Source organism: Ahaetulla prasina, chromosome 1 (assembly GCF_028640845.1).
Source record: "Ahaetulla prasina isolate Xishuangbanna chromosome 1, ASM2864084v1, whole genome shotgun sequence".
NCBI classification, from domain to species: domain Eukaryota; kingdom Metazoa; phylum Chordata; class Lepidosauria; order Squamata; family Colubridae; genus Ahaetulla; species Ahaetulla prasina.
Window position 1 is genome coordinate 3,708,089 of NC_080539.1, and position 15,538 is coordinate 3,723,626.

The following is a 15,538-nucleotide window of genomic DNA, read 5'->3' on the forward strand; positions in this document are numbered from 1 at the left end:
TACACTCGGTCAGTCCCTCATGTTGTTAACTGTTTGCGGACGGGGAAACTGAAGTACAGTGTTTAACAAAATAACAAGAGTTGGGAAGGACCTTGGAGGCCTTCTAGTCCAACCCCCTGCCTAGGCAGGAAATCCTACACCACTTCAGACAAATAGTTATCCAACATCTTCTTAAAAACTTCCATTATTGGAGCATTCACAACTTCTGGAGGCAAGTAGTTCCACTGGTTAATTGTTCTAACTGTCAGGAAATTCCTCCTCAGTTCTAAGTTGCTTCTCTCCTTGATCAGTTTCCACCCATTGCTTCTTGTTCTACCCTCAGGTGCTTTGGAGAATAGCTTGACTCCCTCTTCTTTGTGGCAACCCCTGAGATATTGGAAGACAGCTGTCATGTCTCCCCTAGTCCTTCTTTTCATTAAACTAGGCATACCCAGTTCTTGCAACCGTTCTTCATATGTACTAGCCGCCAGCTGCCTGATAACAGAATAACAGAGTTGGAAGGGACCTTGGAGGTCTTCTAGTCCAACCCCCTACTCAGGCAGGAAAGCCTATACCAGTGATGGCTAACCTTTTCCGGACTGAGTGCCCAAAGCACGGGTGAATGCACGCGAATATGTCTTATTTATTTTTATTTATTTATTTATTTATTAGATTTTTATACCGCCCTTCTCCCGAAGGACTCAAGGCGTTGTACAGCCAAGGATAAAACTCAATATATATACAATTAAAACCAGAATTTAAAACAAAGCAAATTATGAAAAAGGCCGACACTAAAATTTAAAAATTTAAAACCCTAAAACAATAAAAACCCAATTTAAAATAGTAAAACTATTATGCCAGTCTTGTCCTGCCTTCAGCGGCTTTGAAGAGTGGGTTGACCTCCTCTTTTTTGGGGCAGCCCCTCAAATACCGGAAGACTGCTATCATGTCCTCCATAATCCTTCTTTTCTCTACACTGGCCATATCCAAATCCTGCAACCGTTCTTCATATATTTGTAGCCCCCAGGTCTTTGATCCTCTTGGTTGCTCTACTTTGCACTATTAGCTACTCGTGCTCCGGCTTGCATCGATTATCTCTCTCCCCCCCAAAAGCCGTGAGGAATCCCACTTTTTCCGCAATGCCGCGCAACAAGAAAACACGACCCTGCAGCTGCAGGAATCGCGAGAGTTTGAGAGAGGGGAAAAAGCAGGAGGACCTGTTGAGTGGAGGGCCTCAAGACCGAACGAGGTTAATACCTCCACCTGTCTTCTCCATGAAAAGTTCTCAGCAAAGGAATACTGAACACGAAATACAGTAAAGAAATAACAACAACAACAACAACAACAACAAGAGTTGGAAGGGACCTTGGAGGTCTTCTAGTCCAACCCCTTCCGAGGCAGGAAACCCTACACCATTTCAGACAAATGGCTAGCCAACATTTTCTTAAAAATTTCCAGTGTTGGAGCACTCACAACTTCTGCAGGCAAGTCGTTCCACTTATTACTTGTTCTCACTGTCAGGAAATTTCTCCTCAGTTCTAAGTTGCTTCTCTCCTTGATTAGTTTCCACCCATTGCTTCTTGTTCTACCCTCAGGGGCTTTGGAGAATAGCTTGACTCCCTCTTCTTTGGGGCAGCCCCTGAGATATTGGAAGACAGCTGTCATGTCTCCCCTAGTCCTTCTTTTTATTAAACTAGACATACCCATACTTAATTCTACATATAATAACAGCTGCCAGAATAGCCTTTGCACAGAAGTGGGAAAATGAGAATATACCAACGGAAGAGGATGTGATAAGGAAAATTTTGGACTGTGCTGAGATGGATGAATTAACAAAGGAGTTAAAAGAAAAAGAAGATTCGGAATATTATATAGTGTGGAACAAAGAAGAGGGAGTCAAGCTATTCTCCAAAGCACCTGAGGGTAGAACAAGAAGCAATGGGTGGAAACTAATCAAGGAGAGAAGCAACTTAGAACTGAGGAGAAATTTCCGGACAGTGAGAACAATTAATCAGTGGAACGACTTGCCTGCAGAAGTTGTGAATGCTCCAACACTGGAAGTTTTTAAGAAAATGTTGCATAAACATCTGACTGAGATGGTGTAGGGTTTCCTGCCTGAGTAGGGGGTTGGACTAAAAGACCTCCAAGGTCCCTTCCAACTCTGTTATTATGATTATTAAATTGTATAATTAGCTAGAGATTAGAAATAGTAAATGAAGAAAAAGGTGAAAAGCTCATATATACATATATATAAAATGGTCGTGTCTGAAAGAAAATGAATAGTCATAAGGATAGACAGGATAGAAGATATATAGAAACAAGGGAGAATGGGACAAAAAAAAGACAAGTATAATCAAATGAAAGGAGACGGGGGAAAAGAATGTAAATATCAGGAGAATTGCGTAACGAAGCTGACGTAAATAAGGAGTATATGTTTTATGTCAACGTTTGTTATGTTTTGTTGTTTTTCTGTTTTCTTTTGTTAAAAAAAAGAAAAGAAAAGAAAAGTTCTCAGCAAGACTAAGCGAAGTGCAGACCGGCGAAGGGGCGAAGCGAGGTAGGAGCGTTACCCGATTCTCGTCGTAGATGATCTGGACGATGCTACGGTGTTTCTGTTCCACCGGCGGAGGGGAGACGGGCTTCTCCGGTTCAGGCGGTTTGGCCGCTTCTTCCTCCAGTTGTTGCTAAGAGACAAGAGGGAGGGGAGGGGGGAGAGGAACGTCAGCCGCACACGGCCGTAGGCACTGATTCAGAGATAACGCGGACATCTGGAGCGGCCAGATGTTTGCCTTGGCGAGTGCGGAAGGAGAGGGATGGCTCAGCCCTTGCAAACATCTCAGTATTGGTAGGGACTGCAGGAAAAAAAATACAACTGCCAGCAGCCTGCCTTCCATAGGAGACCTGTGTATATGGAGGGGGGGGGGTCAGAAAGAGGGATGAGAAAATAACTGCAGACCCCTCCCATCCTGGATATAATACCCTTTTTCAAGTCTTCCCCTGGGGACCCTGCCATAGGGCGTGACCTGCCAAAACAACTTAGACTGTAGGGACGGTTTTTCCCTTCGTGCCATCGCTCTGCAAAAACACCTAATTCCCATGGCACTCTCTTAAGGACTAACTATATTCATCCAGGTCGTACAGCTATAGTATTATTACTATCCTGCTCACCTCCTCTATTACTCCCTTATTGGTATCGCTACTATGATGATGATTATTCTGTTACTTTGCATGTACACTGAGAGCTTCTGCACCAGAGTCAAATTCCTTGTGTGTCTAACACAAATTTACTAAATAAAATATAGTATTAGTAATACTATATGTGCAGCAGCTGCTAAAAAAGCCAACACAGTTCTGGGCTGCATAAACAGAGGGATAAAATCAAGATCACGTGAAGTGTTAGTGCCACTTTATAATGCCTTGGTAAGGCCACACTTGGAATATTGCATCCAGTTTTGGTCTCCACGATGTAAAAAAGATGCTGAGACTCTAGAAAGAGTGCAGAGAAGAGCAACAAAGATGATTAGAGGACTGGAGGCTAAAACATATGAAGAACGGTTGCAGGAACTGGGTATGCCTAATTTAATAAAAAGAAGGACTAGGGAAGACATGATAGCTGTGTTCCAATATCTCAGGGGTTGCCACAAAGAAGAGGGAGTCGGGCTGTTCTCCAAAACACCTGAGGGTAGAACAAGAAGCAATGGGTGGAAACTGGTCAAAGAAAGAAGCAACTTAGAACTAAGGAGAAATTTCCTGACAGTTAGAACAATTAATAAGTGGAACGACTTGCCTGCAGAAGTTGTGAATGCTCCAACACTGGAAATTTTTAAGAAAATGTTGGATAACCATCTGACTGAGATGGTGTAGGGTTCCTGCCTAGGCAGGGGGTTGGACTAGAAGGCCTCCAAGGTCCCTTCCAACTCTGTTGTTATGTTATGTTATGTTATGTTAATAGAATTCTATTCTATTCTAAATTCTTATTTTATTCTATCTCAATTCTATTCTAATTCAATTCTAATTCTATTCTATTTAATTCTTATTCTATTCCTTACTTCTGTTTTATTCTATTCTAATTCCATTCTAACTCTCACTCTAATTCTATTTAATGCTTATTTCTGTACCGTTCCATTCCACTCCACTCCACTCCTTCAGTTTTCAGGTCAAAAGAGAGAAAACGTAGCTCAAAGGCCACAACACCTCCTTGCTAGCAATCAACGGCCAGATAAACGGAGATTAACACCCAGATTAATACCAGACCAACAATCAAGTAATAAACAACACCCCAAAGGAACTGCCAACTCGAAGAACCAAAGAGCGAACAACAGCCTAATGAAGGACACAGAGCAAACCCCCCCTCCCTTCTAGCACTGATGATGTTACCTAGTTGGGTCATGAAAGGTCTGCAAGAAAACCACCAACCTTGGAGAGAACCCCTTCCTCCTCCTCCTCCTCCACTCCAGTCCCTTCTAGCACTGATGATGTTACCTAGTTGGGTCATGAAAGGTCTGCAAGAAAACCACCAATCTCGGAGAGCACCAAGGACTTCACAGTCCTTCCTTCTCTTCCTCCTTCTATCCTCAACCCCTCTCCCATTCTATCCCTGATGACGTTACCTAGCTGAGTCATGAAAAATCTCCAAGAAAACCATTAAGCTCAGAGACCACCAAGGACCCCACAGTTCAACCCTGACACCAGGGAGGCCAGCCGCAACTTTTGGGGTGAAGGCAAACCCCCCCCCCGCAGCACCCCACCAAAGCTACCAGCCCCGATACCTGAGAGGAAAGGGGAGGGTGGGAGGCATCGGAAAGGGCGACCCCTGAGCTCCGATCCGTATCAACAGAGAGCCCTCCCTAGCTGCAAGCAACAATCATAGATCCAAGAAAAAAAACAAGACGAAAGAAATAAATTCATGCAAAGGGAAAGGAAAGAAAACAAAAAAAAATCCAAAAATAAGACAAAGATATCCAGGGAATAATATAGCTCAGCTCTAAAGCTCTGGAGCTAAAAATTAAGCGACCGGAGATGAGGCTGAGTTGAAAAAAGCTGGGGAACGTCACCAGGGAGGCGGATCCTCAGAATTTTTTCCAACTCAGACCGTAGAGCTGGAGCCTAGAATAACTCCAGAACGGCACCTCCCATTGCCACACTATGGAGAATCACCGACAAAAAGTTTTCCTCCACTGGCAACCCATAATAAACATCTCCTGGGAGACCTGAGATCCTGTTGCTGGGCTGAGGACTGCAGACTGAAAAGTTCCAGATTCAAGCTAGCATCATATGGGAGCCATCCTAAACTGTACTAGACGTATCGAGACATTTAACCGTCTAATCTAGTCCAAAATAATAGTGGCCTATGCCCTGGTCACCTCCTGTCTGGACTACTGCACTGCGCTCTGCATGGAAGCCTCCCTTGATCTAAAATGGAACAATCCGCGGGGGGGTTTGTGCAAGTCTAGATTCGCCTGGGTGTTGCTGTTATGGACCGCCAGCAGCCAGCAGAGCCAGCAGCAGATTCGGATAGTGAGGAGGTTGGGGAGGAACTTGAGCCGTTCCTGGAGTCTGGGGAAGGCTCTGATGAGGGCCCTGCGTCAGAGGAAGAGAGAGGGCCAGGGCCATCTGGTCATTCTTTGCTGCCTCCGGAGTCTGACATCGGCGAGGCAGGAGAACAGCCGGAGCCTGTTCCGAGCGTGCGCAGAGCTGCCAGGAGACAGGAACAATTAAGGAAACGGGGTCGACTTGGGAGTAAGGCTTGGAGATGATTGGCCCCTCCCGTAAGACATAAAAGAGAAGCGAACGGGACGTGAGCTTTTGCAGGACGCAATTCGTTCATCTGGTCGGTCAAAGGTGTGGAAAAATTCCCTTTGACTCTGTGCTAAGTTTGGCCTCGCCCTGCGTGTGGCAACTAGTTCTCTGGCAGCATTCCAAGGGAGATAAGGTGGGTGTTTGTAAACGCTCCCCTGCAAGACTGGATATGACAATGATTCACAGCCGTCTGAATTAAAGAGGTTTGCCAGGACTAAGTTTGTGCTGTATACCAGGGGTCTCCAACTGTGGCACTTTAAACCTGGTAGACTTCAACTCCCAGAATTCCCCAGCCAGCTTAGCTGGCTGGGGGATTCTGGGAGTTGAAGTCCTCCAGGCTTAAAGTTGCCACGGTTGGAGACCACTGATTCAGAGAACCGTCTTTTCCAGTTACGTCTACCCGACCCACCAGAGCAGGGAGGTAGAGGATACGTGATGGATCTCCTCTCTTAAGGAGGGCCATCTGGTGGGACCAAGGAGAAGGGCCTTCTCCGTGGTAGCTCCCTCGCTGTGGAACATCACCCAAACATAGCTAAAATTGGAAATATTATGATCCCCGCTCTTAAGGAGGGCTATCTGGTGAGACCAGAGGTGGGTTTCACGTATTTACCACCAGTTCGCCGCGCGTCAAAAATGTGAGTGTGGACGACTTCCGGTATCCAGCGGCAACGGACGTCTGGAAGGCTTCTCCTGCCTCCAGCGCCCGAATCCGGCCGCCGCCGAGGCCCTCAGGGGCCAGGTGTTCCGAAAAGGACACCTGCCGCACGGACGGCTCGCCAGGGGTCTCCCAGCCGACATACAGGACTGTGGGGACCGATGCTGGCGCGTCCTAGGCTCGGCGGGGTTCGGAGGCCTCAGGCCGCGGCCATTATTTTGGTCGTCGCCTGGGCCGCTGTGCCCGGTGACACCGGGGCATTGGATTTATAACTGCAGCAGCCTGGTGGTGAACAGGGCACGGAGAAGAATTGAGGAGGAGAAGGGAAGGGAATATCGGTAAACGTGAGTGGAGTGCTCCGAGTGCGGGGGTTTTCTCCCCTGCGGTTGGAAGGAGCACGAGTTATTCTGGAGAGGAGAACTTAAAATAAGAAGATTACGGTTTTGTGGAGCTCTGGAGAGAAGAGGTGATGGAGAAATTTAGGAGGGAAGGTTTGAGGCCCCCCCTCCTTCTGGGGAACAGTGGTGGCGTGCCGCTTCCCCCCTCACCATGAGAAATTTGGTTACATCCCTTCCCTTGACTTCCTGGTTGACTAACTGTACTCTGGACTCGTTGCTCCTGTGAGTGCCCCTGGTGGATCCGGAGGAAATTACAAGGATACTGTGCCTGCCTGAGGATTTTGTATTTTTTTCCTTAATGGCAAAGGTCAGAGACCAACTGCTGGAGAGATGGAGAATTTTGGAAAAGTTATCTAATATGGACAAGAAATTGGATGAAATAAGAGCAGAAATTGTGACTATCCAAAAGGATTTAAAGGATACTCAACAAGTTTCAGCAGAAAACAAGCAGAAAGTGGAAGGTTTGGAGGGTGAGATGCGGGCAGTGCAGAAAAGAGAGGAGACGACAGGCAATGCTGTGCTTGGACTACAGATGGATAAAATGTCTTATTTCCTTAGGTTTCAAAATTTGGAAGAAGTGGACCAAGAAGACTTGAGAGATGTTGTGACTAAATTGTTGGGAGAATTTCTTGGGAGAGGTGTTGATTTCATGAATTGGGATGTGGATCGAGTTTATAGAGTTAATTCAATATGCACGCATGCAGTTCCCAGAGAGGTTCATGTCAAATTTGTGAGAAGAGGCGAGAGATGAAATTCTTAGAAAACATAGGAGTGGGGCACTGATTTACAGGGGCAGGAGATAGCCATTCTGAGGCAGATTCCCAGACAGGTACGTGAAAAAGAAAGAAATATTATTTTTGTCAAGCAAATTGTACCAGAAGGAGTGGGCTTCAGATGGCTGATGCCAGAGGATTGATGATTTTCGGGAGGGCATTACGAAAAAAATCAGTACAATTGCGGAGGCTACGGCCTATGTGGAGGAACACAAAGCCTTCCTGGAATCAGATGACCCAGGAATTGAAGAAGGGGAGGTTATAGATCATGGGGCTGAAGCGGCTGCCGCTGTTGCGGTCCTGGAGTTGGGTCAGGCTGAACCCAGAGTTCTGAGATCCAAAACTAGGAAGTGATAAAGATATTTGGGATTGTGTTGGTTTTCCTTATTCTCTTTTGTACGATATTCTGTTTATTCTTGACTCTTCTTTATTACGTATTTAAAATTTGCAAACTTAGCTACTTCGTGTCACCTGCTTGCCTTATGGCTGTTGTATGTGTTAAAAAATTTGAGTAAAATTCTTATTTTAGATAAGAAAAATGAAAATTTACCATACCTGATATGTATTTGTATAAACCTTTTTTGACTAATAAAAACTTTTTGAATAAAAAAAAAAAAAAAAAAAATGTGAGTGTGTACCTTCTGGGCATGTGCCCGGCCTTCCGCGCATGTGCTTTGTTCACGCATGTGTTATGGTCCGCCAGCAGCCTGCGGAGCTGGCAACAGAGTCGGACAGCGATGAGGCAGAGGAAGAACATGGGCCAGTCCTGGAGGCTGGGGAAGGCCCGGATGAGAGCTCTGCGTCGGAGGCTGAGGTGGGGCCAGGGCTATCAGGGAGTGAGGTGCGGATTCCAGAGCCTCCAGAGACTGATAGGAGGCAGAGGAACAGGAGGAGCCTGTTCCTAATGCACTCATGAGAAGAGTTGCCAGAAGGCAAGAGCAGCTCAAGCAGAGAGGACGACTCGGGAGTAAGGCCAAGAGATGATTGGCCCCTCCCATAAGGCTTAAAACAGACCAGCAACAGTGTTTGGGCTTTGCCAGAAAATAACGTTCGCAGCTTCGTCTTCTGCTTCGTCTACATCTTGCATTTATTTCTGTGACTTCTGAACTTTTTCCAAGAAAGGCCTTTGGCAGTTTGCCTAATTGGACCAAGGTTGGTGATAGGACTGAGGAATTTGTGTTGGGAGGAATTTGCTTTAATTTAGTTGAACTACGCTTGGAATGAGTTAATTCTCAGCTGTTTGAATAAAGTTTGTTTGACTGAGTTTCCTACTACCTACTGGGGCCTGGGTCACAACAGCGTGTCACTTGCTTGCATGTATGCGCGCGGCTTAGAAATGTGGCTGAACAGACGGCATAGCGCCAGGGCAGGTGGGTGGCTCACCCGCAGGTCGCCACTACTAGTTTGCCCGAACTGGTCTGAACCGGTTAGAATACCACCACTGGGTGAGACCAAGTGGAATGGCCTTCTCCATGGCGGCTCCCTCCCTGTGGAAGATCATCCCCGCAGAGATAACTTGGAAATATGTTATGGGTCTCCCATCTTGAGGAGATCCTTCTGGTGGGATTAGCTATGCTGGGTTTTAATCTTTGCAAAGCCAAACGAATGAGTTGGGCGGCCATATCGATTTTCTTAACCACGTAAAAATCAAATACTCCTGGTTCTCCGCAAATGGCTGACCTGCTTTTTCCTCAGTTTGAGGATCTGCTGCTCCACTTTGGCGATCTCCCGGTCAACCCGGTCCATGCTCTGGATGAGCTCTTCCTTCGACAGCTTGGATGGAGAGGCGTTCTGGTCCTCTCCGCACGACTGGCTCGACATGGGCGACGGAGGGCCTTCATGCTTGCCTCCGAAGACTGGCTCCTGAGGGGGGGGGGAGAGAGAGATAGAGAGGGAGGGAGGGAGAGAATGGGAGAAGGGGGGAAGGAGGAGGGACGGGGGAGAGGGAGGGAGAGAGTAAGAGATAGGGGAGGGAAAGAAAGAGTGGGAGAGGGAGGGAGGAGAGAGAGAGAGAGAGAGAGAGAGAAGAAAAAATTGGGGTGAACTTGGTGTTGTAATGTTGACATGAAACAGAAACTCCAGCTATAAAAAGTTACAGGTTCTCCTTGACTTATGACCACAACTAAAGATAAAATGTCAAACCCAAGGATAAAACATCCAGACATGAGCTGAGCAACGTGGTATAGGCAGTCCAATGCGGTGAGACGTGTGCAGATCGGGGAAAGAAAACAACCGCTTCACAAACTCATGGCGTAACACAGGAGAACAAACCCATTCAGCACTTCCATCTGCATTTAAAAGGCAAAGGCCACTCTTTTCAAGACAGCAAAAGTCCACATTTTGGACAGAGAAGACTGCCGGTTTGAAACTTTCTGGTTTTTTTCTGTGAAGACGTTTTGCTTCTCATCCAAGAAGCTTCTTCAGCTCTGACTGGATGGTGGGGAATGGAAGGACTCCCGATTCCCACCACATTTTGGTTCCCACCACACACTGGAGCAGAAAAAATGGGAGTCATCTGAACCCTACACCACTGAGCTGAAGGCCTGCCTACCAGCAAAGATTTGGGGGGGGGGGAGACGAAAACACATCAAGGAAGCCCTTAGAATGTGGCTATCCCAAGTGGGCCTTCAACGAATCTAAAAACAGACCCTACAGGAAGCTCGTCCATAACAGACAATGACGAGAACAATAAACGAAGCAACGTTGTCATTCCGTACGTTGCAGGAATATCCGAAGAGCTTAGAGGGATCTTCGGCCAACACAACCTACGTGCACACACTTCAAACCCAAGAGTATACTAAGGCAGAAGCTTGTCCACCCCGAGGATCAAACACCCAGACACAAACTGAGCGACGAGGTATATAGGCAGTCCAATGCGGTGAGACGTGTGCAGATTGGGGAAACAAAACAACCGCTTCACAAATTCATGGTGCAACATAGGAGGACAAATGAAAGGAGTACCTTGATGAACGTATCTTTTCTTTTATGTACACCGAGAGCATATGCACCAAGACAAATTCCTTGTGTGTCCAATCACACTTGGCCAATAAAGAATTCTGTTCTGTTCTGTTCTGTTCTGTTCTGTTCTGTTCTGTTCTATTCTATTCTATTCCATTCCATTCCATTCCATTCCATTGGTTTGAAAGAGGGGTCCAAGAGGCCATCTGTGTCCAAATTGAACAGCCCTCTCTCGACAGAGGGGGAGAGATACAACACCATCTATCTCCAATCTATAATTCAGTTCTACAGAGGAATTATTGAGTCTGTCATTTGCACCTCTATAACTGTCTGGTTCGGTTCTGCAACTCAACAAGAAAGACACAGACTTCAGAGGATAATTAGAACTGCAGAAAAAATAATTGCTACCAACCTGCCTTCCATTGAGGACCTGTATACTGCACGAATCAAGAAGAGGGCCGTGAAAATATTTGCAGACTCCTCGCATCCTGGACATAATTTTTTTCAACTCCTACCCTCAAAACGACGCTACAGAGCACTGCACACCAGAACAACTAGACACAAGAACAGTTTTTTCCCGAAGACCATCACTCTGCTAAACAAATAATTCCCTCAGCACTGTCAAACTATTTACTGAATCTGCACTACTATTAATCTTCTCATCGTTCCCATCATCAATCTCTTTCCATTTATGACTGTATGACTATAACTTGTTGCTGGCAATCCTTATGATTTATATTGATATATTGACCATCAATTGTGTTGTAAATGTTGTACCTTGATGAACGTATCTTTTCTTTTATGTACACTGAGAGCATATGCACCAAGACAAATTCCTTGTGTGTCCAATCACACTTGGCCAATAAAAAATTCTATTCTATTCAATTCTATTCTATTCTAACACAATCCTTTCAGCAGTTCCAAAAAGGCTCCACACCCATTTGCACCACTCAGGGGTTTTTTGGGTTGTTTTTTTAATTTGAATTTATATCCCGCCCTTCTCCGAAGACTCAGAGCGGCTTACACTGTGTTAAGCAATTGTCTTCATCCATTTGTATATTGTATACAAAGTCAACTTTTATTGGCCCCAACAATCTGGGTCCTCATTTTACCTACCTTATAAAGGATGGAAATCTGAGTCAACCTTGGGCCTGGTGGGACTTGAACTTGCAGTAATTGCAAGCAGCTGCTGTTAATAACAGACAGACTTAGTCTGTTGAGCCACCAGAGGCCCAGAGGTGATCCTGAGGACACAGATAAACCTCCAGGTGACCTTAATGACTTGCTAAAAGAATGCAAATGACCAGCTGTCTGCCAGGAGTATCAATCCTTCCATTCCCCACCATCCTGTCAGAGCTGAAGAAGCTTCTTGGATGAGAAGCGAAAGGTCTTCAAAGAAAAACCAGGAAGTCCTGTTGCCTCTTGAAAAAGCACCTTTGGGACAACCATGACCTGGATGATGGAGAATCTCCACAGAGAGTGTCATTGTAAGAACAGTCTCTAAATGAACTATAACTTGAGGACTATCTGTATTTCCAAAAAAAGGTATATTTATTTTTATTTTATCTATTTTGTTCCCTTGCTTAACAAATAATTATAAGACAGTGAATACATACAATACTTCCTGCTCCTATTTTCACCAGAACAACAATCCTTTAAGGTGGATTGGACTGGGAGTAATTGGCCCAAGGTCACCCAGCCGGCTTTCATGCCTAAGGCGGGACTAGAACTCACCGTCTCCTGGTGATTGGCCCAAAGTTATCCAGCCAGCTTTCATGCTTAAGGCGGGACTAGAACTCACAGTCCCCTGGTGATTGGCCCAAAGTTATCCAGCCATTTTTCATGCTTAAGGCGGGACTAGAACTCACAGTCCCCTGGTGATTGGCCCAAAGTTATCCAGCCAGCTTTCATGCTTAAGGCGGGACTAGAACTCACAGTCCCCTGGTGATTGGCCCAAAGTTATCCAGCCAGCTTTCATGGCTAAGACTGGACTCGAACTCACTGTATCCCGGTGATTGATCCGAAGTCATCCAGATGGCTTTCAAGCCTAAGGTGGGACTAGAATTCCCTGTCTCCCGGTCTCTAGCCTGATGCCTTAAGCACTAGACCAAACTGGCTCTCCGAGTATAGCTCCGATGCCCATGGGAAAGTTTCTTTATTATTACAATGCCCGTCCATGCCACACGCCCACCGTCCAGAGAGCTGGCTCACAACAAGCAGCCCCAGGAAGCAGATAAGAGCAGGAAGAACTGGCAACGGGCTGGAAACTGAGGCCAGGTGTCAACAAAGGACGAAAACCGGCCCTGCCACCTCTCAACCTTTGCTCGGAAAACCCAAGTTAAACATTAATCTCCTCGCTGGGACTTTTAAACTTGACCTGAAGTCAGCCAAGGGAAATACATCAACCGTGTGGGATGGCCTTCTCCCATCCAGGGTCTCCCAAATCCCAGAATTGTCAGCAAGGCTGGTTTGTGGCTGGGGAATTCTGGGCGTTTAAGTCAGAAGAGGGTTGGAAGGGACCTGGGGGGGTCTTCTAGTCCACCCCCCTGCTCAAGCAGGAGATCCTATACCAGTGATGACGAACCTTTCTTTCTCTCAGGTGCGGAAAGCAAGCGCGATAGCCCGCGCACTCGTGCCCACACGCATAATGCAAGGCTTCCCTGCGCACCCCACCCCACTGCGCATCTGTACGCAACCCCCCCCACTGCTCCCCCCCACGCATTTGTACGAGCCCCCCCTGCTCCCCCTCCCCTCTACGCATGCACGCCCGCCTAGCCCCCCCCAGACCCATTTTGGGCCTAGCAGGCCTCCCTGAAGCCTCCAGAGCCCGGAAACGGCCCGTTTCTGGACTTCCAGTACTTCCGATAGGCCCATTTGTCGCCCTCCCATGAGTCTCTGCACAAGCCCTGAACTTACCCGGCATCTGACTGTTGGGGGCGAGTTAGTGGCCCCAAAGGAGATGGTTCGCAACTTGGGCGTCCTCCTGGATGGACGGCTGTCCTTTGATGAACATCTGGCGGCCGTCTCCAGGAGGGCCTTTTACCAAGTTCACTTGGTTCGCCAGTTGCGTCCCTTCCTTGACCGGGATGCCTTATGCACGGTCACTCACGCTCTGGTTACGTCTCGGCTGGATTACTGCAATGCTCTCTACATGGGGCTGCCCTTGAGGTGCACCCGGAGGCTGCAGTTAGTCCAGAATGCAGCTGCGCAAGTGGTAATGGGAGCCGCTCGTGGCTCCCATGTAACACCACTGCTCCGTAGTCTGCACTGGCTTCCTGTAGTCTTTCGGGTGCGCTTCAAGATCCTGGTTACCACCTTTAAAGCGCTCCATGGCTTGGGGCCCGGGTACTTACGGGACCGCCTGCTGTTACCTTATGCCTCCCACCGACCCGTACGCTCTCACAGAGAGGGCCTTCTCAGGGTGCCGTCCGCCAAACAGTGTCGGCTGGCGGCCCCCAGGAGTAGGGCCTTCTCTGCGGGAGCACCGACGCTCTGGAACGAATTCCCCCCTGGCTTACATCAAGTGCCTGATCTTCGGACCTTTCGTCGTGAGCTAAAAACATATTTATTCATTCAAGCAGGACTGGTATAAATAGCTGATTTTAAATTGGGTTTTAGTAATATTTTAAATTTTAAAATCTTTTAAATTATCGGCCGTTTAGTAATAGTTTATTTTAAATTCTTTTAATTGTATATATTCTGTATTTTATTCTGGCTGTACACCGCCCTGAGTCCTTCGGGAGAAGGGCGGTATAAAAATCTAATAAAATAAATAAATAAATAAATAAAATCCAAAATGGGCCGCATGGAGACACCTGGGAGGAGAGGGGCAGCATGGGCGGGGCCAGCCGATCCCCTTTTACGACCTCCTGACAAGCGAAGTCTTATGGGGAAGCCAGATTCGCTGAACGACCACGTTACTCGTACTTCTGACGGTCAGTGTCCTGGGGTCACGTGATCCCCTTTGGCGGCCTTCTGACGAGCGAAGTTAAAGGGGAAGCCACATTCCCTTAACAACCGCGTGACTAATTTAACAACTGCGGCGATTCGCTTAACGACCGTGGCAAGAAAGGTTGTAGAAGGGGGGGGCCAAAACTCACTTAACAATTAATTGGCTTTGCGACAGACCTTTCTGGGCCCAGTACCAGTCGTAAGCCGAGGACTACCTGTATTATCCATTGATTGGCTGCCCAAAAAGCCAATTTAAAAAAAAAAAAAATTTAAAAATTTGAATTTTAATAATTTTAACTGGGGTATTTTATTTTTGGGTCAAATTTGACAGTTTTAATTTTCGGCCAATTATATAATATGTTATTTTAACTGTTGTTTTAATTTTGTATATTGCACTGTTTTAATCTGGCTGTACACCGCCCTGAGTCCTTCGGGAGAAGGGCGGTATAAAAATCTAATAAAATAAATAAATAAATAAATAAAATCCAAAATGGGCCGCATGGAGACACCTGGGAGGAGAGGGGCAGCATGGGCGGGGCCAGCCGATCCCCTTTTACGACCTCCTGACAAGCGAAGTCTTATGGGGAAGCCAGATTCGCTGAACGACCACGTTACTCGTACTTCTGACGGTCAGTGTCCTGGGGTCACGTGATCCCCTTTGGCGGCCTTCTGACGAGCGAAGTTAAAGGGGAAGCCACATTCCCTTAACAACCGCGTGACTAATTTAACAACTGCGGCGATTCGCTTAACGACCGTGGCAAGAAAGGTTGTAGAAGGGGGGGGCCAAAACTCACTTAACAATTAATTGGCTTTGCGACAGACCTTTCTGGGCCCAGTACCAGTCGTAAGCCGAGGACTACCTGTATTATCCATTGATTGGCTGCCCAAAAAGCCAATTTAAAAAAAAAAAAAATTTAAAAATTTGAATTTTAATAATTTTAACTGGGGTATTTTATTTTTGGGTCAAATTTGACAGTTTTAATTTTCGGCCAATTATATAATATGTTATTTTAACTGTTGTTTTA

The 15,538-nt window shown here is 46.6% G+C and overlaps 1 protein-coding gene across 1 annotated transcript in view; it reads right to left on the reverse strand.

Moving 5' to 3' along the window:
• NCOR1 (nuclear receptor corepressor 1) overlaps positions 1-15,538 on the reverse strand; it is a 195,279-nt gene that overhangs the window by 147,605 nt on the left and 32,136 nt on the right. The window contains exons 5-6 of the mRNA XM_058163993.1: positions 9,285-9,467; positions 2,550-2,663 (exon numbers count right to left, since the gene is read on the reverse strand). Of these exons, the coding sequence (XP_058019976.1) occupies positions 2,550-2,663; positions 9,285-9,467 (297 nt within the window). The remainder of the gene's footprint in view (positions 1-2,549; positions 2,664-9,284; positions 9,468-15,538) is intronic.